The sequence below is a fragment of the Oryzias latipes genome, chromosome 21 (assembly GCF_002234675.1).
Source record: "Oryzias latipes chromosome 21, ASM223467v1".
NCBI classification, from domain to species: Eukaryota; Metazoa; Chordata; class Actinopteri; order Beloniformes; family Adrianichthyidae; genus Oryzias; species Oryzias latipes.
The window spans coordinates 18,103,918-18,129,679 of record NC_019879.2 but is presented as its reverse complement, the minus strand read 5'-3'; the positions used below and the strand labels follow the sequence as shown (position 1 = coordinate 18,129,679).

Below are 25,762 nucleotides of genomic sequence, written 5' to 3'. Positions count from 1 at the left end.
TGCCAGACCCTCCAAAAAAAGCCCAAAGATTTAATCAGGGATTAATTAGCGGTAATTAGCAGTGATTAATCATTAATTATTTATTACTTCCCGTTTTAATTGAAAGTCCAACTTTTAGACATTTTTTTATGACATTACATCTGCTAATTTTCAGAGTCAGAGAAGAGTCAGTCAGAGCAAAACGAGTATGCTAACAGGTGAGGCGCTGGTTCACCTGCTTATTGTGTTGTGACTTATTTTAGTAAAGAACAGAAAACCGCCAAACTGACCCCAAACCTCGATGGGTTATGTTTACCCTCCCAAAGCAATTTGGCCCCACAAATTTAAAAAATAAAACTGTCCAAACTGGCAACTCTGACTATCTCTTGTACTTTTCAAGACTTTAAGATGCACACATTTTACTTAAAAAATTATATAACATGCAAAAAACAAAGAAGTGGACTCATTTTATTTTTAATTTTTGGACAGCATGTTGGCTGTTAGAAGGTAGCTCCTCTCTGATGTTAGCATTAAAAAAAAAGTGCTTCATGTTAGTTTTGGAACAACCCATTGAAGTAAGCGTGTGTGTGTGTGTGTATGTGTGTGTGTGTGTTTGTGTGGTATAAGGGCTATACTATTAAGGTCTGAATCCTATTTCATAAGTCCTGAAGAGATGTAGAGCCGCAAAGAAGATCAGAACAGATCAAAAGAACATACATTTTATAAGAGAAGCTGAATTTATTTGATTGTTTTTTCTGTTCCTATATGTGTATATTCAGAGAAACCAATCCGAGGTTCTTGTATTAGTAAATAAAGGGTAGTGTGTGTGTAACACGTGTGTGTTACCTTGCTAAAGGCCAGACAGTCTTTGTCCTGGTCTTTGTCTTTGACCTCAAAGTCGTACAATGCTTTGCCTTGTGGTGGAGTTTGACTCAGAGGACGTATCAGCTGGATGTAGCTGGCCGGCAAGAAACCATGGCAACCATTGAGCTCTCCATGGTACCAGTTGTCATCCACCTTGCGGCGCAGGATGATTATGTCACCCTTGGAAAACTGAAGGTCACCTGGTTCCTTGCCCTCGTAGGAGTAGAGCGCTTTACCACAAGGTAGTGCAGGAATATTCTGGAAAGCAAAAAAAAAACTTTAGTAATTAAGCAATTTCAAACTTTTTTACTAATTACTTATGATCAACAAAACAAAGAACGTTTTCTCCTCGGTCATTATGAGTAAAAACACTTCCATTAAGACCTGTAGAGTCAACCTTTGAACCAGGAAGTGGACTAAAGTCACTGATCAGAATCTGAATTTGTTTGAGAATACTATGAAGCTTTAACTAGTCAGTAAGGTTAATTAAGCATATTTAAAAACAGTTTATAGGAAAAAGAGTGGTGTGCTTACAATGCAAATATGGGCATGTTACATGTTTTATGATAATATTGTATTTTAAACACAGCTGCCAGAAAAATTGAAAAAAATTAGACATACAATCCTTTTAAAGCTTTCTATAATTTTCTTTTACAGAAAAGGGTCAGTGCTATGCCAAGAGCTGCTACATGAATGGAAAACACCAGTGACTTTATTTTTTATATTATTTGACATATTAGAATTGGGCAGAAAATGACGCAGAGACAAATTAATAATGCATTTTAATAAAAGTCCTGAAAGCAAAGAGTTTTTTTTAAAACAACTCAAAACAGTGGAAATCTATTATGTTGCAAACTGTTGGCCCTGGAGACTCATTTGTAAAGCATGGATAGTTGAACATGAGCTTTATAGTTTATTTTATTCCCCCAGCAGTATATGAGATATGACTAGTTATTAAAATGTTTGCCAGGTAATTGCTGTTCTTACCTTGGGCCAAACACAGTCATTTTGAAAATGCCAGAGAAGTGTGAGGCATGACTCCCTGGAGTTTCATCAAAATTGCTCTGTGGCGTGTCACTTATATCACAACTCTCTGGCTGGCATACATTGTACCATTTTCCCAAAGTAATCCAAAAAGATATACAATGTCTTTTGTAAAAAAAAAAAAAAAAAAGACCAAAATATTGAAATCTATACTTGTATAAACAAAATTCCAGCAAAAAAGAAAGACTATCAACAGATAGCTTAAGCAGCATATAGGTATAATCTGTGTAAGTATGAATGTACTTTAAGAGGAGCCTACACACATTTTCAAACTTAAATCATCCGTAAAAACAAGTGGAAATGCTAAACCTAATGAAAGCATATATACAGACAGACTTAAATGAAATAAAAATTGTTTGGATAGGTTGAAAGAATGATTGTCCTCCAGCTAAAATGAGCATTGCCACGCATGTTTAGCATTTGAAGGTAACAACAACTAACACAAACTTTCAAGAGCATGATAGGAGAAATGCAATTATATGGGTTGTTTTAAGCTCTTAACTGGACCAAAATCTTAAGATTACATGCACATTTTTTTTAATTTAAATGTGAAACCACATGTCCACCAGATCATGACCATGGAGCAGAACAAGAAAATAAAAATAAGAAAATGTTCTCAGGATGTCATATAGGCTTAAACTTTAGCCCAGTTCCACTAGTTGAAATGAAATGAGGCTACGTTGTAATAAATGAATTGATTTCCACTGTAATATTGTGAGAGAAAGGCAGAAATGAACAGATTACATTTCATTTAAATTAGGAGGTTTTACAAGATGTTCCATCAAAGGGTGTATTTGTTCTCCATGCTCTGATTTTGGCTAATTTTTTGCTTAATAAATAACAAATACTGAAAAGTTTGTTATGTGTCTAAAATCATTACTGAAGATCTTGTCATTGTCCTTTATGTGAAATACTTTAATTTACTCTTTTCAATTGGCAAATCGTGAAAACAGCTATGATTTTGTATAAGGAAAGTGTTATTTGTGCAGTTACTAATTCAACATAAGACAACTGAGTCCAATTTACCAAAACTATGAAAAAAAAACAACCCAAGATCTTAACTAATAAAAGTATTGCAAATGTGTATCTACTTTTAAACCCTTTAGGACTTGGATGTCTTTACACTTTGAGAACACTTTCCCTTTCTAAAATGTTGTGTATTGTGTTGATCTCTTTTTTCAGGATGTTTTTTAAAGGTCTGAACCACATCTCACAGATAAATACCATCAGATGTGAAGACAACTTTCCCCTTTGTAATGCTAGAACGCCTGCGATAATGTGCTGGGCTTGGCTTCCCCTGGTATTCCTTAAAACAGGTTGCTTTGAAACGATAAGCCCACTCTTGTCTCCATCTGTCTGAAATCAGGAGCTCATTGTTAAAAAAATGCTTTGATTGTGAATGGTGAACCACTGCTGTCAGTATTTCCTGCATACTAAAATAAAGTTGATTTGATCATTGTTCATTTTCTGCACAGGTATATTAAAACTCCTTCAACAAACTGTGACACATAACAGCGGCACCATGCATTTTTATTGCAATGCACCTTTATATCTTTTTTCCTACACTGAGCACCTATTTTCTACGGTGCTGAGCAGAAATCTCATGCATTGACCATGTTCCTGAGGCAGACCAGTGCTCAAGAGGCATTCTTCTTAAAGAAACAGACCAAACAAACCACACAAAAGAGTAAAAAAAAAAAAAAAGGCTTCCTAAAACTCATGGTGTTGCTATCAGCATTGAAATTCCCACAAACTAACTTTTCACGGACTCACACAAAGAATGACTCTTTCCTACTATAACAGGGTTCCTACAAGTGTCTTTAATTTAAATTTAAGACTTTTTAAGACCCTTTTAAGACCTTGCATATACAAAAATTTTCAATTTCTATGCGTAATTCCCAGCTGTATGGAGAAAGATAAAACAAAATTCTTTAGTTTCAGAACAGTTACTTGTCAGTAACGGAGTAATGAAATAAATTACAATTACTAGACTACAGAAACCCTCATTACATAAATTGTGGCGCAGTGAAACCACAGGTGACTAATCAAAAAATGTGTGTAAACAATTGGCTCTGACATTGTCTCTTGGTTAAATGAAACAAAACATATACTAATAAAAAAATAAAACAGTTACTGATGCATGTGTGCTAATGCAGAGTTGGAAATAGGTCAATATAAGATGAAGAAAGCAGAAATATGGACGTGAACGCAACTGGTATAGATATTCAAATTATTTCCAATTAAAAAAAAAAAAGGCAAAAACATTTCAGTTAAGTGCAAGTTTTGTCCTGGAGATGAACTGCTTTGTACTGCCCTAGTGTCAATAAGCAACCTGTCTACAGACAATGAAGGCTACTTTGTCCGTATTTTCCGGACTATAAGTCGCACTTTTTTTCATAGTTTGGCAAGGGGTGCGACTTATACTCCGCAGCGACTTATATTAGAAATAAATTGAAATAAATACATTGTTAACCCTCCTGTTATGTTCATTTGTGAGGAACAGAGATGATGTTCCTGGGTCAATTTGTTGTATGAGGTATGTTAAGTGTTAAGAGGATGTTAAGTGACTCAGAGAATCAGCAAACTTTTTTTTACAGTAAGATCTTGAAGGCTAAGAACATAATATTCTATTTTCCAATGATTTCATAGATTCAGAAATGCAATAAAAGTGAAAACTGTTTCTACAAATACAGGATGAAAACAGAGTAATAGTTGGCCAATGATGCTTCATGAAAGGAATAAATAAATAAGTTTGAGAAAAAATTACTGTGAAATTATTAGATAAACAGTCTGCTATAATTGTGTCATATAAGGTTGTGAAAGTTAAAATGCGACTTATAGTCCAGTGCGACTTATCTGTGTTTTTTTCTGCTTTATAATGCATTTTTGGGCTGGTGCGACTTATACTCCGGTGCGACTTATAGTCCGGAAAATACGGTATATACATTATGCTAAAATTTTTTCATGTTCATGTGATCAAATTGGAGAAGGCGTTCGACCGCGTCCCCCGTGGCATCCTGTGGGGGGTGCTCTGGGAGTATGGGGTCCGGGGAGCCTTACTGAGGGCTGTCCGGTCTCTGTATGACCGGAGTAGGAGCTTGGTCCGCATAGCCGGCAGTAAGTCAGACCTGTTCCCGGTCCACGTTGGACTCCGGCAGGGCTGCCCTCTATCACCGGTTCTGTTCATAGTTTTTATGGACAGAATTTCTAGGCGCAGCCAGGGGCCGGAGGGGATCTGGTTTGGGGACCACAGGATTTCCTCTCTGCTTTTTGCAGATGATGTTGTCCTGTTGGCTTCATCGAACCGGGACCTCCAGCGTGCATTGGGGCGGTTTGCGGCCGAGTGTGAAGCGGCTGGGATGAGGGTCAGCACCGCTAAATCTGAGGCCATGGTCCTTGACCGGAGAAAGGTAGTTTGCCATCTCTCGGTCGGTGGAGTGTCCCTGCCCCAGGTGGAGGAGTTTAAATACCTTGGGGTCTTGTTCACGAGTGAGGGAAGATCGGAGCGTGAGATTGACAGGCGGATCGGAGCAGCGTCCGTAGTTATGCGGTCGCTCTATCGGTCCGTCGTGGTGAAGAGAGAGCTGAGCCGAAAAGCAAAGCTCTCAATTTACCGGTCGATCTACGTTCCAGTACTCACCTATGGTCATGAGCTATGGGTCATGACCGAAAGAACAAGGTCCCGAATACAAGCGGCTGAAATGAGCTTCCTCCGCAGGGTGGCTGGGCGCTCCCTTAGAGATAGGGTGAGAAGCTCGGTCACCCGCGGAGGGCTCGGAGTAGAACCGCTTCTCCTCCACATCGAAAGGAGCCAGTTGAGGTGGCTCGGGCATCTAGTTCGGATGCCTCCTGGACGCCTCCCTGGAGAGGTGTTCCGGGCATGTCCCACTGGGCGGAGGCCCCGGGGAAGACCCAGGACACGCTGGAGAGACTACGTCTCTCGGCTGGCCTGGGAACGTCTCGGGGTCCCCCCAGAGGAGCTGGAGGAAGTGGCTGGGGTGAGGGAAGTCTGGGCATCTCTGCTCAGTCTGCTGCCCCCGCGACCCGGTCCCGGATAAGCGGAGGAAGATGGATGGATGGATGGTGATCAAATTAATGAGGTGGTGCTAAAAACTTGATTGCTCTTGTGTAACCTCTATGCTTTTATTTTGAGGGTATCTTGTTTGTGCTAGCTTTATTCCCTTGAGACTTTGAAACTGGTGGTGGAGGACCCAAAATGCAGGAGACCAAGCTTGGTGACAGGAAATAAAACATTTAAGAAACAAACTGAAACATGACAAAACTATGGGGAAAAACAAACCAGTGACAAAACAGAGCAGATGACCTGACAAGGATGAACAGAAACCAAGACACTTAAATAGGCTGAGGGCAATTAACTGAACTGAAGACAGCTATGGATCATGAACCTGAAACTGGTGTGACTGACAAGAAGGAAACCAAAAACATGACAAAGAAAACCAAACCACTGAATCCTTACACTTTGTATGTCAGTGGAAAAAAAGTAACAAATAGTGCATTAATTTTTAAATTGGGAAATGAGTAAAGTAATTTAATTACTATAAAGTCATCAACTACTCTTAAAAGTAATCTACTCAACATTGATTCTTGTTTACTTCTTTGTTTGTGCACATATTTAATATTTAATTTACACTTGATTATCTTGCATGAAATACAATGAATCTGGAAACCTTTTTTTTTTTGACTAAAGACGTCCTGGAATGATTTTAGGTCAGTAAATCGGATCCAATTAAATAGTTTAAAATGAACCAATATCGACCATGAATCGTATCAGCGACAACAAATTAGGACATGAAATATATTAAATGGAATGATTACAACCCTAATGCAGATTAATGCAGTTGAGAATAAATCTTGGCTGTAAATAAAACAGGTCTTTGTGGAAACGCTCAAATTATGTGATAAAGTGCAGTCTTTGTATGAGTATGAGTACTGAGTACTAAAGCAGCAAATACCAAACACACAGACGCGTGTACCTCCACCAGATCTTATACCGGTACGCAGTACCGAACCGGCTTACTTTTAGCCACAACTAGCTGAAGCTGGTGCTTCTTTTTTTCTTCTCTTCTTCTTCGTCGGCTTCTTTTGGTTTTTATCAGCGGTTGACATCCAGCGTGATGGTGCATAAAATAAAACTTTAGACCAGAGAAGTCATAAGAAAAAAGTTTTAAACTGCACTATTTTCAAGACCAAGATATCAAGATGTAAGACTTTTTCATGCTATTTAAGGCCTTATTTCCAAATGTTCAAATTCAAGGCTTTTAAAACTGGTTAAGACCCAGCGGAGCAGTTACCCTGTTTAAAGCTGAATTCCATTTCTTGAGTGAAATCAGAACTGATGCAATGAGTGGTAACAGACTTAAAATCAAGAAAATTCAATATTAATGCTGCTTTTGTTGTTAATACAACTTTCCAAGCCACAGACGTTTGCTCTGCCACTGTTTACAGGAAAGGGAGAATGCCACAATTCCCAGGCCCTACAAAAAACAAAAGTTTTCGTTGGACGTAAAATATATTGTAAAAACAATCTTAAAGGAGGCAAAACCAGACAAATAGAGAAAACAAAAGGCAAGACAATGGTAACTTTGACTGTTGTCCAAACATCCAGGGACGTGCACAGGATTTCAGAGGGGCAAAGTCGGAAAAGGGCAGCATAAACAAACATCTTATGTCCTTAAAACAATTGAAATTAAGTAAAAATTTTAAAATAGAGTACTACAGGATAACTACTTAGCTATAAAACTTGTGTAGATGAAAGTGATATAAAATTGACATTTTTTATGTATATAAATTATTGTCAACATAAATTTATTCACTTTATCATAGACCTGGAAGACATAAAAACGATAAAACACTGGAGGTTATTTATTTTGGCCCAATGTACTGCAGACAGAATCATTGTGAAGCAATTTTAATGAAGAGGGTAATATTTAAAACACAGATTTCCAAGAACTTTTATTCCTAGAAAGCTGACATTATGATTAATATTTCATGAAATCATACTGTTGCTGTGAGGATTCTGCAGTTTACTTTGGTTTGTCAACTGTTTTTCATCATGCCCTTCAGTCACTGCAGCTTCATGTTAATTATCCACAGATATCTTCATGTCTGTTAATTGTCCTCAAGGTAAAGAAGTGTCTAGTTTTCAGTTTTACTTTTTAGGGTAATCTTCTTTATCCCCTCCACAATATTTGTCCGGTTTTAGTTAATTAATTTAATGGTTTACCAACATTTTTTTTTTTTAAATTTTGACTCTCTAACAGGAATTTATTAATGTTAATACAAATTAAAACTTATTAGTGTACTTTATAGGGCATTATGGTACTTTTTAATACAAGGGAAAAAAGTCAGGTCTTCACCCCTATATGTACATGTGCCTGCAAACATCATATAGTGCAGTATAGCATTGGGTTTTTTATGCATCTGTGTGGTATAAATTTATCAAGCTACTCTCTGCACCTTAAAAAGCATTGCCCCCTCAGGGGATAAATACATTTGTTTCAATTGAACTGAATTGAACCTAGAAAACAAAACAAAACAACAAAACAAAAGCGTAAATGACATACCATCGCATAAACTATTCAAAAATGGGAAAAAATGTTCACATAGAAAAGGTAGTGGCAGTCCGCTTTAAAGTTATAATGGTTAACCATATAATGGTTATGGTGTTGTCTTATTTTCAACAGGCATGGAGAGAGGATTGGCAGTTGTGATGAATTTAAAACCACAATCTCTGAAAATGGAAAACATGTGGGAGGCACCAATCAACACAATTACTCCCTGGAATGAAATTTTATGAACCACTCGATGGAAATCTTGTTTTTGGTGTTTTTAACATGTTCTTGTGGCATTTTTCTGATGACGGACATACATTGAGAAAATTGAGCTCAAAATTGCCTTTCTTAGTATTATTCAAATCGTAGTGAAACAGGAGCAGATGAAAAAACTTTTACAAATGGTCGTATTTGTGTCATAGAAAATACACTGTACTGTACGGACCATAAGCTGCCCTCCATTCTGATGCATCTACTTACAGACAACTAGATCCATGTACACCTTCATTTTTCTCGTCTGAGCAGACATCTGGCTCAAAACTGTACGGCTGTATAGCTCCAAAATTGTTTGATATTGTTTTGCACTGGTAATGTTAGGTTGGGGTTGTAAGCGTGGTAACAGAAAGGTCTCAGCAGTGGGAAGTGGGCGGCGTTGCTGCGCACCAGCAATCCCGCCTACAACTCAGAGGCAAATTTCTAATGAACTACTGCTGCTCCGCAGAAACTATGTCCTAAAAAAGGATACAGTTTTTAAAAATTTGGCATAATCACAATTATTAAAAGACCACTCGGAACACTTTTAAAATAGACCAAAAGATGGTCGGACTGGGTCTTTAATCAAAGATCATCATTAAGGTACACAAAATCCACTGTGCGAAAAACAAAACATGGCCACGGTTGTAACAGCTAAAAGTCTGCCATTTAGGGTATGGTCATAGAAATATGAATGGAGTCTACGGACACCTGTGCACTGCTCTCAAGCAATGAGCTGCCATTAATTCTCCACTGCAGCTCCCACTTTATCATCCAGCTGAAGTGCACAAAACAGCTGGCGACGCATTTCCTGCAGAGTAAACCATCTGAATTCAATCAGCCCTTCATGCTCTCCAAATAGTAGAACACTTATAACAGTGCGCCTCCTAAATTTACACCTAGTCAACACAGGATTGAGCACTTGCTACTATGTTTTTTGTAGCCCTCTAATTAATGCATTCATTGATACTTGTTGAAAAAAGAGACCTTCCTATTGTCATTGAACATTGGTTCAACAGCAAATACTGCTGCCAATCAAATTAGCATTCAGCAAAAAGTTTTTGCACCTGAAAGGTATGGCAGCCAGAAACCAAACTGAAAATGTTCATATTTTAAGGGATTTAATTTTTTTTTTAATATCTGTGCACATTTATAAGCAGCAAGTGCTGGTTGATCGCATAAAGGTTTTCATGCTTCTCTCATGTCTTAAACTCTAAATGCTAAAGGTGTGCAGCGGATTAAGGTTAGGGTTCACGATCTGAGAGAAAACATGGGAGCGTGCTCATGCTGAAAAAGAAAGGTTTTTTTTTTTTTTTTTTTCTCAGTTGCTGCTGCAGAGCTTTTGAACTGCTGTGAGCTGGAGCATGTACAGCCTTCCACCTGTATCTACACAAACCTGCAGTCAGGCACAGTGGCTGTGTGCCAGTCCTGAACGGCAAGATTTTTGAAATTCATGCAGGATCAAGGAAAAATGTAGGCACGTGAAAAGGAAAATGAGAAGAAAGCCTGTGCAAACAGCTGAATCGATGACAAGAAAAATGTATTTATTTAGTTTTTTTGGTTGTGAAATTGTTACCTAAGGGATACAGCTTTTTTGGAGAAACGTACCCATTCAGCAAGCTGACAGCTTTGATCCACCAACAATACAGTTTTATTTTTTGAAGTACTGAGGTCACAATTGATGTCACAGTGAGTTGGATGATGTTTCCAGGCAACGAGGGCATCAAAGGTTTCACTTTAACCTTGACTCACAGAACAACGAATCTCCAAATTGGCAAAACCCCTAGCTGAAACAATTCCAGAAAAAAATGTGTTTGTGAGAGCATATCTATAAAGCGAATTTGATCCAGCAGGATAACTTGGACAAGTGAGAGGAAGAGCTGTGACTCTGTATCTATAGATGCTTAAAGTTTTAGAAGTAGCAGAGAAGTTGAAGGTAGAGGCAGTGATGGAAAGGACAAAGAGAATAAGTGGGTGGAAACAGACAGTGGAAGATGAGGAAAGAGAAGATCTCCATCACCTGTCTCATCCACAGTCTTGATTTTTTTATGTCGCCCACAGTTCTCCTTGCATTCTTGCACCCATGCTGCTCTTATTTCACCATTTTCTTCTCTCTTTATATGCCTCTTATCCCCTCTCAATCTTCTGCTATTTTCACCTCTCTTTTTCGTCCTTTCTCCTGTCTATGATCTCCTTTTATTCTTTCTTTTTACCTTCTTTCCCCTGGGCTAAGACAGCAGGGCGGTAGATGCTCCTGGAGGGCCTTATTATGGGACTGCTGTTTGCTTATAGATGCCAGAAAGAAGGAGGTCATTGTGCACCTTCTGCTATGGAGATCGTCTAAACCTAGAGGCAGCTTGCTGTGGATCTTTTCTTTCATTGAGCCTTAGGCAACAAGGTTGTGCTACATGGAGTAGTTCTAAATTTTACAACAAAAAAACATCCTCCCTGAATCCAAACAACTAAATTCTATTTCATGTTGTTTATTCGATTTTGGCTTAGACCCTTTTAGAGTCAAAATGCCTAAAACACCATCAGTAACAAAGCAAACGCTCCACCAGTGAAAGTTAGCACACCAGTTTAAGCTTTGCAGAAACTATTTCTAACAAAAAAAAAAAAATCTGTAATTTAAATACTATACAGCACATGCACATATAGTTGTTAAAGACCCACTCTAATGAAAATAGTGTTTTTTAATCATGTTCTTGTGACATCTTTTTGATAATGGAGGACATGTATAAGGAATATTAAGCTGCATTTCTGAGTATTTTTTTTTAAATTGTTGTCATTCAGGAGAAAATGGAAAATAACATTTAAAAAACCCTGTATTAGTGATAATAATCAGCAAGCCATAAGCTCCCTGCTCTGCTCCCTTCCGATGCATCCACTTGTAGACAAATAGATCCATGTACATCTTTGTTTTCCTGACATCTGGCTCAAAATTGCACGGCTGGATTGCTCCAATATTGCTCGACATATTTGTTGCACTGCTAATGTTAGGTCGGGGTTGTGAAGGGCAGTAAGCTTGTGGGAAATAGTGTAAAAAAGAGATAATGGGAAGTCAGGGTAGTATTACTCCACGCCAACAGTCCCCCCCACAACTCAGAGGGGATTTCTGATGAACTACTGCCACTCTGCAAAAACTATGTTCTAGAAAACAACATAGTTTTTTTTTTAAATCTTAGTTAAAAAGGGCATAAACGTAATTAAAACACCACTGGGAACACTTTTAAATGTAAAAATAAATGATAATTGGAATGGGCTTTTATGTTAGTTTTAAAGTTATCAGGAAATCTGACATAAAGAAGACAGGCACAGGATTTTCTTCTGTTTTACATGCAGAAAGTTCAAAGTCATCCATTTCTTTCTCTTTGAAACTATGTAAAATATCTTTAAAGAATGTAAAAAAAAAATAAAAAATTTGGCAATATAAAGTCCAATTCACACAATTAAAAAATGGGGCACATTTCTTTAGGATAGGGCCTTTCAACAATGAGAGTAAAACTGGACCAGACGTCTGCAAGATGGATTCTTTCAGAAGTTCTGGGTTTCTAAAATGTTATAGTGTCGAAACAATAAAGAAAAATGCAAGTCCTAGAAAAAAAACTGCCAAAAAATACAACCATGGCTCTCTGAAAGCAAGAGATGACCATAAAATACAGCGCAAACTCTATAAAGGAAGTGTTTTATAAGTCCAGAATGTGAGACCGCATTAAGCTGTTTGCCTAGCATTTGTTACAATTTTAAACTTTATAAGCAATAAAGGAAATTTCACGAAGAGGGGAAAAAATATGTAGTTGCAGATGTGGGGAAGTGAAATAAATAATATCAGACAAATGATATTATGGGTGATCACTCCGTCTGAAGTATGTTAACAATTCACAAATACTCAATTAATGCCAGAGTTGACAATTCACCTATTTTTTAAGCAGTTTGTTTTTCTGACGTCTGCCTAAATACACTACTTATGGCACTGCATCATTTAACATTGTGATGGGAAAACACACAAATGCTAATGAATGTTAATGAAGCACAAATAGTTTTCAGATGTGAATGTATGTGCATGGTTACTGTTTGTGCAAAAAACAAACACACTTGATTACCTTTTATTACCTGCTATTGGTTAACAGCTAAGAGGAGTCTATAAGATTTTTTTCATCACTTTTCAATATTTAACTTTAATTAACCATTACAGTAAATTGTGCTAAAAATATATATAGGAAATCTGGGCTATCTTTATTGCACTCCATTTAGTGCTTCCTCTGGGACCGTTAACTTGTTAATCTTTGTCCTCATCTTCCGCAGATCATGAATCAAATGTTATTGTCAAGAAGGCTGAGATCAGCTTTTCAGCAGTGAACATTAAAGCTGAGGCCTTAAATAGTTCAATGAACAAAATGCAAATAATTGTTTGCACAGAAAATAAACATGCCATTGTGGTGGCCTCATACATTGTTTTATACGTAGGAATCGATGACATGATAGCTGACTCTCACCGCCTATCAATCATGTGCTTTGAACCCACTTAAACCTCAAAACTGCTGACATTTAGACATTTTTTTTTGTTTTGGTAATGTAAAATGTCCTTTTCAAACCGGATTCATACTGATCAAGTACCACTTCCTGCATGGAAATGTCACAAGTTCTGTTTTTTGCCTTTCAAAGCTTCCAAAATGAAATTTGGCACAGCTGGATTTTATTTAGATAAGTCAATTTTCTTAATTCTGAAGTTGAATGAGTTATTTTCTACTCAAGCAATTGTGTGTATTTGGTGCATAATTTAGATACCTATTTATTTTTTTCCTTTGGAAAAGTGCTGGGGGTTTTTTAAGTAAAAAAGAAAATTTTAAGGATTGATGCATTTATAAGACTTTAAAACTGCTCTGAAGTGAAGCATTAAGACAATTTCAAAATGGAAGATCTACCTAATTCTGTCAGTCACTCTGCACGCCACTCATTAAATAAGTCTAAACCCATTTATAAATTCCCCACCTTTTCCTCTCAGCCAATCACAAACAATATTTTGCTTTCAAGTTTAAGTAAGTAAGTAAACTTTATTTATATAGCACTTTCCTCAGAGAGCGACTCAGAAAGTACTTCACAATGTTAAAACAATATAGAATCAGTAGTGAGACCCAAATAAACAACACAGGAAAATTAGGAAACAAACAAACACGGAGAGGTGAACACAAGTAAAAGTCAGCTAAAAGCTCTCCTAAATAAAAACGTCTTAACTTGAGCTCTAAAACACTCGACTGAGTCAATCTGGCGCAGAGACAGGGGGAGGTTGTTCCAAAGTCGGGGAGCAACTGCCTGAAAGGCGAGGTCTCCCCTAGTCTGAAAACGAGTTTTTGGAATGCACAAAAGATTTTTATCAGTTGACCTCAAGGAACGTGCAGAAGTGTAGGGAGTTAAAAGGTCAGAAATATACCAGTTAGGGGTTTGTCCATTCTAGGCTCTAAAAACTAAAATCAAAATCTTAAAATCTATTCTGAATTTAACAGGAAGCCAATTTGGTGATAAAAGCAGTGGGGTGGCATGAGTGTGCTTATTGGTTCCAGTTAAAAGCCTTGCAGCAGAGTTCTGGACCAATTGGAGACGTTTAAGAGACTTAACTTTCTACAAGACAGTTTTCTAGCCATCCTGTCCTCCTCCTGGACCAATGCTTTCTCATGGGCTAGCCCTCAACTATCATCAGCGTTTCAGTTCTTGGGTCTATTCATCTATGATTCGAGCTTATCCCACCAGCATGCAGGACGTCATTGGCCCAGAACCTAACCGCCAAAGACTATGGACTTATTTTATGCACATACTTTGTATCACAAATAAATCTTTCTTTATTTATATTTCTAATATCTCTCCCTATTGAAATACACTTTATTTCATGCTAATATTTCATTAATTCACACATCCCACTTCTGAGCTGCCCCACTTAACAAGAGGTCTAAAACCCTTTTCACATCTGTCTCACAGCTTGTTACCAGGAGATCCAGGTCCTGACTGGCCAATTGCATTTCATCCTGGTAACCAGCAGCAACAAAGGAATGAATTGCTGGGAAACAAAGTAGTTTCTCCATGACTAGGGTTGATTAGCCCTGGTCTTTTGTTTTCTTATAGAGACTAATACTAAATTTTTAGATCAGTGGTTTCAGATCATTTATATTTTCAGGTCAGAATAATAATATTGATAATAATAATAATGGATTAGATTTATCTGCACTTTCCCAGAGTTTGCGCTTTTTTCTTACAATGTGTCCATTACTAATTCACTCAGAATACTAATAGAAACCCACAAAGTTAACGAAAAAGTGTGCTAGCAACAACAAAATTAGCAGAGAACATTTAAAAAAGTCGTTTCATCAGCTATCACACAATTTATTAACATACCAGGCTTGTATTTTTGTATTTTGTACTTTATTTCAAGTGCTGTCTTCACATTGGGATCGAACAGCAACAACTTTTCATTTGTTTTTTGCTTTCTTAAATAAACAAACCATAAAAAGATCTCTATATGAAAAGTTGTAACAACATTTTACTCAACATTTCGAGTGCTGTAATAAAATAAATAAATAAATAAATAAAAAAACTGCTTTACCAATGAGATTAATGGCAAACTCGCACGGCAGGGACAAAACCTTGAGCTAATATAACATTTAACTTGTGCTGTCAGTGCACTTTTTGTCAAAGCACTCTCCTTTTTTAAATTCATGACAAACTGAGGAAACAACCAACGATTCTGAACTAAAGCAGGCTGTGCGATATGTCAGTTCCCTTTTTTCTGGAGGCCTCTAGAAGCACGTCTGCTATTGTTGGTTAAAAAAGGAATCTTTCCAGGGCTTATCACTCATTTCATGTGTGAAAAGAGGAAAACAGTGTGGTAGCAAATCCATGCCAGGATTGCTGGATCTCACGTCTCACACCTCTCAAATTCAGAAAGGGGCTTTTTTTTTGGCATTCTGTCACCAGCAGGGTGTTAGCATTAGTCAGAGCGTGCACACCCAGACGCACTCCGTCTGTCCACTATAGAATTCAACGAGCGGTAATTACAGCACCCCAGGGGTAAGACAGTGTTTTCCTCTGTGTGTGTGTGTGGTGTGTGTTTGTGCACTGCCCACGGGAAAATAATATAAATGCACAAATCCTTCCATCAGCCACTGCTGAGTGTCCCATCTGTCAAGTCCCTCAGCAGCCGTAAAGTGCATGGAGGTGACTCGTCCAGCACGGGACTGTGTCATTTACCGGGGCCTCTGTGGTACACAAACAGTCACACGCTGGCTAAATCTGTATGCACAACAAGTTAACTGTAATCTATTTATACGTCTAAATAGAACCTTTTTGCATTGGGCAAATTGCCTTAAATGTAAAATAGCATTAAAGCAACGGCTAATCAAGAAAGCAGTCAGTAAATTATAAAGCATTAACATTTAGATTGCATTAAGGTAGAAATGGAGAATATGAGAAAACTGTGAATGACATATGTAAATATTTAAATAAATTTAGATCAACGTGTTTCAGTGGTTTCTTAAAAAAAACTTTTTTTAAACTTATTTTTTATTTTGTCACTTTTTTAACTCTGCAAATAGCACATGTTTTGTATTTCCTGATTGTTCCCTTTAGCATGAGTAAATTATAACCAGATGAAAACGAATCAAAACTGAACTTACGGCAACAGCATTAGGACATAAAGCCTTTGATCTTTAGAAGATAAATGGACTGCTCTTTGCAACTAGACGTCAAATGTCACCGCTGAGAGCTATGTTTCAATCACACCGCACCCCATACTAGCTTCACTGTGTAAGAAAGCTACTTTGATGCTACGATTTAAAGGTAGAAAAGTTTTTGAGTATTTGACAGGTTTTGTGGCATTTTTCATAAAGAAAATTCCACTTAAAGTTGCCTTTCTGGTTATTTATTTTTAAAATCATTGTGAACCAGGAACAGAAAAAAAAATTCAAATTGAAAAAGAGCATATTTGTTACGTTGAAAATATGCTCGGCAGGAAAAAGCTACCTCAAGTTCTCAGACATGTGGAAGGGAAGGGGCGCTGGTGTTGCTCCGTGCCAACGGTCCTGCCCACAAATCAGGTAAATTTCTAATAAACTATTGCCACTCTGGAGAAACTATGTCCTTTGGTAAAAACAGCATAATCATAATGAAAAACCACTGGGAGAGGATTTTACAATGGATCAAAAGATGATTAAATTGGGTTTTTAAAGTAATCACATTGCCGGTTCATAAACCAAAAGCCTGCAGTTGACACCAGTGAAGCTGACCATTCAATGAACAAGACAGAAAGACTAAGGAATAGCACAATCAACTGTCTGCTTAACAGGTATAATCATGATTAACACAGAAAATTGAGTTAGAAAAATTCAAATAAAACAAAAAATTGGTTACTTCATCAAGCACAAGAGGCATTTTCTCAACACCAAATCACTACTGTGGACAACGTGATGATAATAAAAATTTCACAGAAACTCAGAGGAAATGATGGCTCAAATTAATTTATGAAACCATCGGCTTACTGACTAACCTATGATTCTCCTAGTGCAAGATGTTGTCATTTCTGGCCTTGATCTCTAAAAGTATGTTCTAGTAAATTAACCAGCATGCAGTGTCATCCCCGAAGGCAATCTAGAACACAGCAAAAAGTTGTTTGATCAAAGATTAATTTGCAAGAGAAAAAATAAATTACTCACAAAGCAGAAACTTTGCAAGCTATGAAATGTAGGTGGTTGATGATAGGTTTGGAGTTAATATGGATAACAATAAGCTGTTTACTTCTTCATTTAGTGGAAACACATTCCCTCCATGGTAAAAAGCGTATACTTATATAGCACTTCAATACGTCCTTAGAGGCCCAAAGTGCTTTACAGTCCCATTCGGCCATCCACACACTAATTTACACACTGATGGCAGCTCCACTGCAGTCAACCAGCTCAGTGGCCTTGTAGTAGAGTGTCCACCCTGTGATTGGAATATCGTGAGTTCAAATCCAGGCTGAGTCATACCAAAGACTTCATAAATGGGAACCAATGCCTCCCTCCTTGACACTCAGCATAAAGGCCCGTACACACCGGGACGAATATTCGCCAGGCGTTATTCGCCAGCGTTTTTCGCCACGTCTTTTGTGTTCACACCCAGGCGATTTTCGCTGACGATGAGCCGAGCGAACATGCAATTTCATTCCCTGACATTAGATGGCGCTTAATGTAAACAGAAATACTCCTGTACACAAGGTGGCGCTGCGCAACTTTACGATTCTTAAAGTCGCTTTTCACTCAGAAGAAGAGAGCAAGTATTTACGCGCTTGTCAGAATCATACAAAGAAAACATGAATATTTCAAGCACCAGTAGCTCCAACTGGTAATTGGTAAGGGGATATTTAAGAATGTCCGTCATTATTTCTTCGCGGCAGTGTAGACGCTACTTGGCGTCTAACTTCTTCGCTGGTATGTGTGCTCAGCAAGGCAGTTTTGTGTTTGAGCGCCCCCAAGTTGTGTTTTACTGTAACTTCAGAAGCTCCAGACACGTGTGCAAAAGCGCCATTCTCATTGGTCGAATAGATTTCGACGCGACGCGTCGAAAAAAAAAAACGAACCCGAGGCGTTTTTTTTTTTTGACGCTTTGGCGCTTGGCGTTTTTTCGCCTCGGTGTGCACACTCACATTGGTGCCCTTTGTTTAGTCACGAGGCGTTAAACGTCGGCGAAAATCGCCGGCGAAATTCGTCCCGGTGTGAACAGGCCTTAAAGGGGTTGGATTGGGGGGTTAAAACAGAGTGTGGCTGTGTCTGCAGCTCACCACTCCCCCAGGAAATGGGTCAAAAGCAGAGAACAAATTTCACACACCTAGGTCTGTGACAGATAATGGGATTTTAACCTATAACCACCAGGAGCAATGTGGGCTCAGTGTCTTGCTCAAGGACACTTTGACACATGAACAGGCAAGTAGAGAACCTGAAATCTTCTGATCAAAGGTTGACCGCTCTACCTCTGAACCTCTACCTCTGCACTTTGGCCAGATAAAATATTTCGACTTGCCGATCCATTTTGTGTGAAGACATTGGTTGATTTTCTCATTTCAAAAGCTATTTTACTCCTCTATTCCTCTAAAATCAACCTCTGCATTTTCACTTGACTTTTTAATGAAAGGAAGAAAGAGCAGAGACAGCTGAGCTTTCCTCTGAGCCAGAATGGAGTGGTTTTGATATCAAAACTGGCAGCAAGATTCATGAAATAGTGTACTCAAAACTGCACTGCAGTTGTCTCTGGAGGTTGTCGGCGGTTACAGGAGCACACTGCTTTTAACAACAATCTGACTTCTATAACTGGAAACTGCCTCACCGTTGCTGTTGTTCCTCAGAGGAAAGTAGATACATATCTAACAACAGATGGAGCTGGTGTGGAGAACAAGATGAACTCAAACTCAAAGTGCACATTTTATTACTGTTACTGGTGACTGGTAGTTAAGGCACAGTATGAGGTAAGAAACTGTGTGGCTGAGTAAAGTGGAGAGGCCATCAGTCATGTTGTTCCAGCCAAAAGACAAAAAACAGGAAAAAGTTTAATAAGACGTAGACCCATCAGAGGCTAATTGACTGCATTTAAATTGCAGTTTGAGGAACAATTGATGTTTTGTAACACGTTTGGGCTATGACCCACATTCTCTTATTAATGGGTAAATTTTTTTTCAAATCGCCTGTCACAGATTTTCTGAAAAAACTCCCATGAAGGCCAGAACACAGTCTGTAACTGTGACACGTAGTGTAAGCCGCAGTGTAAAGAAGTCCTTGTACACAATGGGTGTGGTTACATGTTCATGTTCAGGAAAAATATCACTGCACTTTAAAAAATACATGTTCAAAGCACAAGTACAAAAATCAGCGACTGTACCTCAACTTCCACAACTTTTTACAGACACTTGTTTTACAAAGAAAATAGTTACTTTGAATATCTGGTATAAAAAATAGTAAATAGTTTAGCTTGACAGCTAAACTATTTACACTTCCTGTAAAAAAGGAACATTGTGTCCCAAGCTAAAAAAAAAGACACATTTAACATTAGATCATGTTTTTTTTCCATTTCCTCTATTTCCAAGCGGTTGAATTTTCACATTTAAAATTTAGAATACAAGATAATCTATACTCTTTATGTAAAAATAATATTGAAACTCAAAAGCACCTGTTTCATGATTGTGATTTGGTAATATTGCAATCATTTCTGAAACAAAAAAGAAATGTTGCTTTACAACTTCACAAAAATTTATCAGCAACCTGGAAATAAATGCCTTTCCCAGAGAAACATTCCATGCAAAAACAAAACAAAAAAGAATTGGGATTTTTTTTTACAGGTTATAAGGTTTAAGGGAAGAGAGGTGGCTGATTGGGCCCATGAACATTATAGTAAGCCTTACACACTTCATTAGCTGTCGTCAACATTCATACTTCCAGTGCTGTGTGGTGCATTAGCATTTTTGGATTCCAGCAGGGAAGCTTTCCATGAAAAAAACTAATGATCTGGAAATTGTAAAAGTTTCAGCTGTGAATCTATATGAAACCAAGATTCCCATCTTTATCAAAGTTTCAGTATTTCAGTTTCTGGTAGAACTAAGGAGATACCAACTACTTTCTAAAGGAAGATGTCATTTTGGCATCCTATGGGTTCACAGCTGTTTAATGCAGCAGTAGGGACATAAATGAAAACAAAAGAACAATAACAAGAATATGCTCCAATGGTCCGACAAATAGGACAAGATAATACTTTGACATCACTGTGCACTTAAAGCTGAACTAACACAAAAGTTCAGACAGTTGCTATTATGTCAGTATTTGAAAAAAAACAAAAAAAACAATGCAGCCACAAGGAGCTACCACACTAGAGAGAAGAGAGAGAAGACAGAGACTTTAGCAATTCCAGTGAAAAGCGATAAAAAACTTAGAGGAACTGGATCCATAGGATTCATAAACTTTTGCAAATTTACAGTATTGCACCAGGCAGTGTTTGTGAAACTATTCTCCAGTCAGGTGTTTTGGAGCTGTCAGTTAGACAATGCAGCGTGTGTATCCCATTTTACAAAGGTTTCTGTTTTGTTTTGTATTTTTTTTCTTTCTTGAAACATTATAGTTTTTTAGTATCTAGTCGGTAGCAGATGCACTGCTAAACCTGATAATAAAACATGTTAGCCTTTATGTGGTTCTACAAAAGCAAACTTGGCCATAAATCAAATCAAATCAAACTTTATTTATAAGCACTTTTCATACACATGCAACTCAAAGTTCTAAAATGGCAAAATGTCAAAAAACTCTGATTAAATCTTTGGAGACAGCTTTGGAGATTCGGCAGGTTTATGTCAATCGTCAGCTCATAACTGAGATTCAAGCTTTTAAAGTTGCAATTTGGTGGTAACATAAACACAAGCATCAGATCCTTCAGTTACAATGAAAATTCAGATTAATATAAATTTAGGAGAATAAATGCTCTTGTTTGCAGTGCTGGCACATGTCGACTGCTCTGGAATCCTTCAACTGAGTTCTATATTACTCTGCAACACTAACATTCCCACACTGGGGCGCAGAGAAAGTGAGCAAAAGACGTTAGATGGTATGGGATGGGATGATCCACTCTGCTTGTATTCACATCCATTATTGCAGCATAGAACCATTCAGTGTCCCTTGTGGAGCATTTATTCACCTTCCTGCAAACACACAAACTCTTTATCTGCCATAACTCTGCTAGCTCCTCTACTTCTCACCTGTCCTTGGATGGGAACAAGGCCATTACAACTTTGTCTTCCTGCTTAGTCTATGTGTGCGTGTGTTTGAGTGCATACAGGCATGGGAATTTGTGTTTGGATGCTTGGTAATGGTGTAGTAAATCTGCAGTGGTCTTTTTCTGCTCTGTCTGGAGCACAAAACTCCATCATGCATTGGTTTTGGTTTACTGATAAAAACACTGCGCTGCATGTAAATACATGTGGCTGCACATATGGAACACATTTACCTGTGTGTTTCAATGTTCAGTTGCAAAGAAAATACACATTTGAGTAGGAAATCCAAATACACATAGACTTTTGGGTTTCTAAACAGACAAAAATTAATGTCTATTTATTCATGTGATAAAAACATAAAAACAAACAACAAATTATACTACCACTCCACTACGCTTATGCAGAAATCAGCAAATCCACACGCTTGTGCAAAATGTCTCACAGCACTTCAGAGCGCTATTGATTCACTCTTTATTTATAATTCATGAAGCAACACACACCTCTGGATAAGTGGAGACACGCACACACACACACACAGACCGGCAGTTCCTGAGCAGTCAGATGAAAAACACGACACCACCTCCCATTTCTGGGTATAATTACAGACAATGGCAAGAACACACACATGTGAGACACACAAGTCTAGCCAGGAGGAGCGAGCAAGAGTTCATTCATCTCCACCTTGTCCTCGCCTCCCCATCACCCCCTCATTTATCTACCACCTTGTCTCTCTCTCTTCCTTCTTCATTCTGACACCAAATTTTGCTAAACTTCCTGTATTTTTCTAAAAAAAAACAAAAACTGTCCAGAACGAGAACATGAATGTTTACCTCAAAATCCTTTTAAAAAGTTTCTTCAATGTAAGAGTTATTTTAAGGAGATTTGGTTATTGCCAGAAAAAAACATCATCCACAAATATTAAAGTCCCACTCCGATAAGCTTTCGATCTTTTTGTGTCCCCAGTGGTGCGGAGTAACCCTGCTACCATTTCCCATCATCCATCTGTTTAAACTCTCTCCCACTAGCTTACAGCCCCCCACACCTCTATCAGACATTAGAGGTGCAACAAAAATGGCGGGCAATCCAGCACAGTTTTGATCCAGATGCCAGTTGGAAGGAGGAAAAATAAAGACGTACATGGATCTAGTTGTCTACAAGCAGATGCATCAGAATGGAGCAAAGCAGAGAGCTTGTGGCTTGTTGTTGTATGATCTACATCGCTACAAGCTTTTTCCAACTTTATTTTTTGTTTGCTCCGGATTGACAGCCATTAGAATTAACAAATACTCAGAAATACAGTTTTAAACTATATTTTCTTTATATATGTCCTCCACCAAGAGAAAAATGCCACAAGTACATGTAAAAACACGATTTTCAGCAAAGTGGGTCTTTAAAGAAAGCATAATTGTTTCTTTGAAAGGCACACTACCACAAGGGAGAAAGAAATTCACACTCAGGGGAATCCCAGTCCCACACCTTTGCTCCACTCAAACCCTTTAGTTCTCATCTTAAGGCCCTATGGGGAGTGCCAGAAATTTAGAATCATCCAGAGCATTTTTGGAACAAAATGGATTCATCTTACCACCAATGTACATTTCAAGCGAGTAAATATTGTGGTCTATCTATCTTTATACCCAGGCTGTGTCCCACCAAAGTGGGGTAGCCTAGACAGGGCACACATTCTGAACTCCCTCCTTCTCTTCCCCAAACCTTCCTCCAATATTGTGGTAACAGGCCTTAATCAAAAGGCACATTTTTTTGTTTCATTTTACAAATGGATATTAAGAACAATCTTTGAAAAAAATAAAATGAGGCTTTAAAGCTTGCATGCATACACAACTGTCTGAGATATGAATGTGTAAACATACAAACCATATATTTGTGAGTCAATGAGAATACAGATAATCGCTCTCTATTTGCTTCAAATGGATTTTGTCAAATCCCGCTAAAAGAAGAAATGCGGAAAAAGTTACAACCAATGTTAGTACAAAATATCTTCATAAAAATTGGAAAAATGAGATGTAAAGGAAGAACGAACCTGTTCTTTATTTATTTATATTGTTAAAGCTTGTGTCTGATCTTGGAAAGAGCAGAAGAAACCATTTAAAATTTCAAACTCTCTAGAGCTTATGCGCACACAGAAACCAAGGCATGCAGTTGTCTTCAATCATTTGTACAGTGTCACACAAACTTTTATCTTCACATTGAATATTCTTTGTGAATGTCATCCGTGACTTTAAATCAGGCTCCTACATGGGGGTTATTTGACTGAGTGAACGGCTGAGAAAGAGGCAGTGACAGAAGAGAGAAACAGAGCTGAAGATGTAAAGGAGAAGAGACAGCAAGGTTTAGAACAGAGAGCTCAGGGATGGCACGCATCTTCATAAGGCTCATTTCCATCTGTGCTGCGAGAGAAAACAACGGCATCTTGAGGAATGCCAATCCACGGAGCTTTTTACATATGCAGACTGTGTAGTGCCAGTGGAGTTGTGAAGTATATGAATGCTTTACCTGATCAAGTACCCATAGTGTTGAAGCTGAATAAAATCAAAGATGGGAGAAGAAGATTCACAACAGAGGGGATTAAAATTGATTTATATTAATGGTAAAACCATTGTGCTTGCAAAATCCCCCCCAAAACATTATAGATTGCAATAACTAAAACAGATGTAAAAAATACACACAGGAGGAGTTTAATCAAACACATGAAAAGTCCAGAAATGCTGTAATTGGTCATCATGCAGAAATTCTAATTGCATATTTGTGTTTACCATTCAGAGAAACAACACATTTACATACAAATTAAATTTACATTTGCTTTTTGGGAAATGACATTAACAGTCTTTACTTCAACGGTTCCTTTTTTAGGACATTTCCATGCATGTGTGTGTCTAATTTGATTAGCAGCACCTGCCTGAGATTCAAATCCATAATTCATGAAGAAGAAACAAATGTTATCTTCATTTTTCATAAAGAGCTTCTGCCTTTTGGATTATTTCTTGTTGTGAAAAAATGATATAGATTCATACATCATGCATTGTTGTTCTTCAAGGGTTGTATTTGTGAGAACTACTGTAAAGTTCAGCTGATTGCTTTTTTATGTCTCAAAACATAAAAGTAGGGTCTTTTTCATATGAATGTGTCTTTTTTTAAATTAAGAATGGAGGTATAAGATTCAAGACTCAAGGAAAAAAGAGAGAAAGCATTTACAACAGACACATATTTCTTTTTCTTTAAGGTCATGACATATTTATTGTGTGGTCATAGGAAAAAGGTTATAAAATGAATTCATTATAAGAAATGCCCACAAAGCAATTAGTGCAAATATTTCATTTTTTTCAAAGGCATTTTTAATGATTTATTAACAAACAAAATGTTTTGGTATTTAAATATTTTTCAAATTGATCTGGACTCTGCACAATTTCTTTCATCATTTCTGGAAAAGAGACACATTTGTTTGATTTCTGCAATGCCTTTTTTGTATCACTTTAGGGCACGTCACCTTGTGTTCTTCACTGCTGCTAAACTCCCTCTGAAGTTTGACCTTTCAGCATGGCAGAGTTCAGCCTGCTGGGTCACAGGTGTAGCAGAAAATGTGTTTAACAACCTTGTTAGTGTCCTCTGTCATTAGCACCCAGGGCTTCTGTTGTGTTCTCATAATGAAGCTGCTCTTTTCTACAGCGGCTCACTGAGATACATTGAGCTTACTCTCTCAGTGCAGTACTATAGAAATACTTAGAAACACATTTTAAAAACCCTGTTATTGTTGCTGCAGTTTTACATGTAGCCTTTCTAAAACTGTAACAAAGCAGTGGACGTTTTGAGGAGAGAACTATTCTCAGGTTAGGTGAGGTTTCAAGAGGTGACAGGTTGTCATGGGTGTGCGAGCTCCATTGGTCCCCTCCCCTCTCCAGAACCCTGTTACTGTGGTGACGGCGGGGCCATGACTGACAGATGGTTGCTGAGGCGTGTCTGCGGTTGTTAGGAGCACTAAATGTGTCAATCACAGTCGAGAGACAGAGATGGACAGGAAGAAAATGCCAGAATCACAGCTAAACAAAATCCATCAGAGTGACTAAAAACAAAGAAATGACATGGTAAAGATGGAAGGTTTAGGTCTTTTTGTTTATATTTTTTGTTTTAAGTATCAACATCTGCAGGAAATAATTGAACATGTATGATGTGCTTAACATGTTTTCTCACATTTGGAACAGTTACAAGCTCTTTGTGTTTCTACATGTCTTCAGGGGAAGTTATGAGCAACTTTGTGGAACTCTCACCACAT

The 25,762-nt window shown here is 37.8% G+C and overlaps 1 protein-coding gene across 3 annotated transcripts in view; it reads right to left on the bottom strand.

The window, feature by feature from the left end:
• Positions 1 to 25,762, bottom strand: part of sh3rf3 (SH3 domain containing ring finger 3) — a 108,668-nt gene that overhangs the window by 41,275 nt on the left and 41,631 nt on the right. For all 3 annotated transcript variants that reach the window (XM_023951219.1, XM_023951220.1, XM_023951222.1), the window contains exon 2: positions 826 to 1,101. In XM_023951219.1, the coding sequence (XP_023806987.1) occupies positions 826 to 1,101 (276 nt within the window). The remainder of the gene's footprint in view (positions 1 to 825; positions 1,102 to 25,762) is intronic.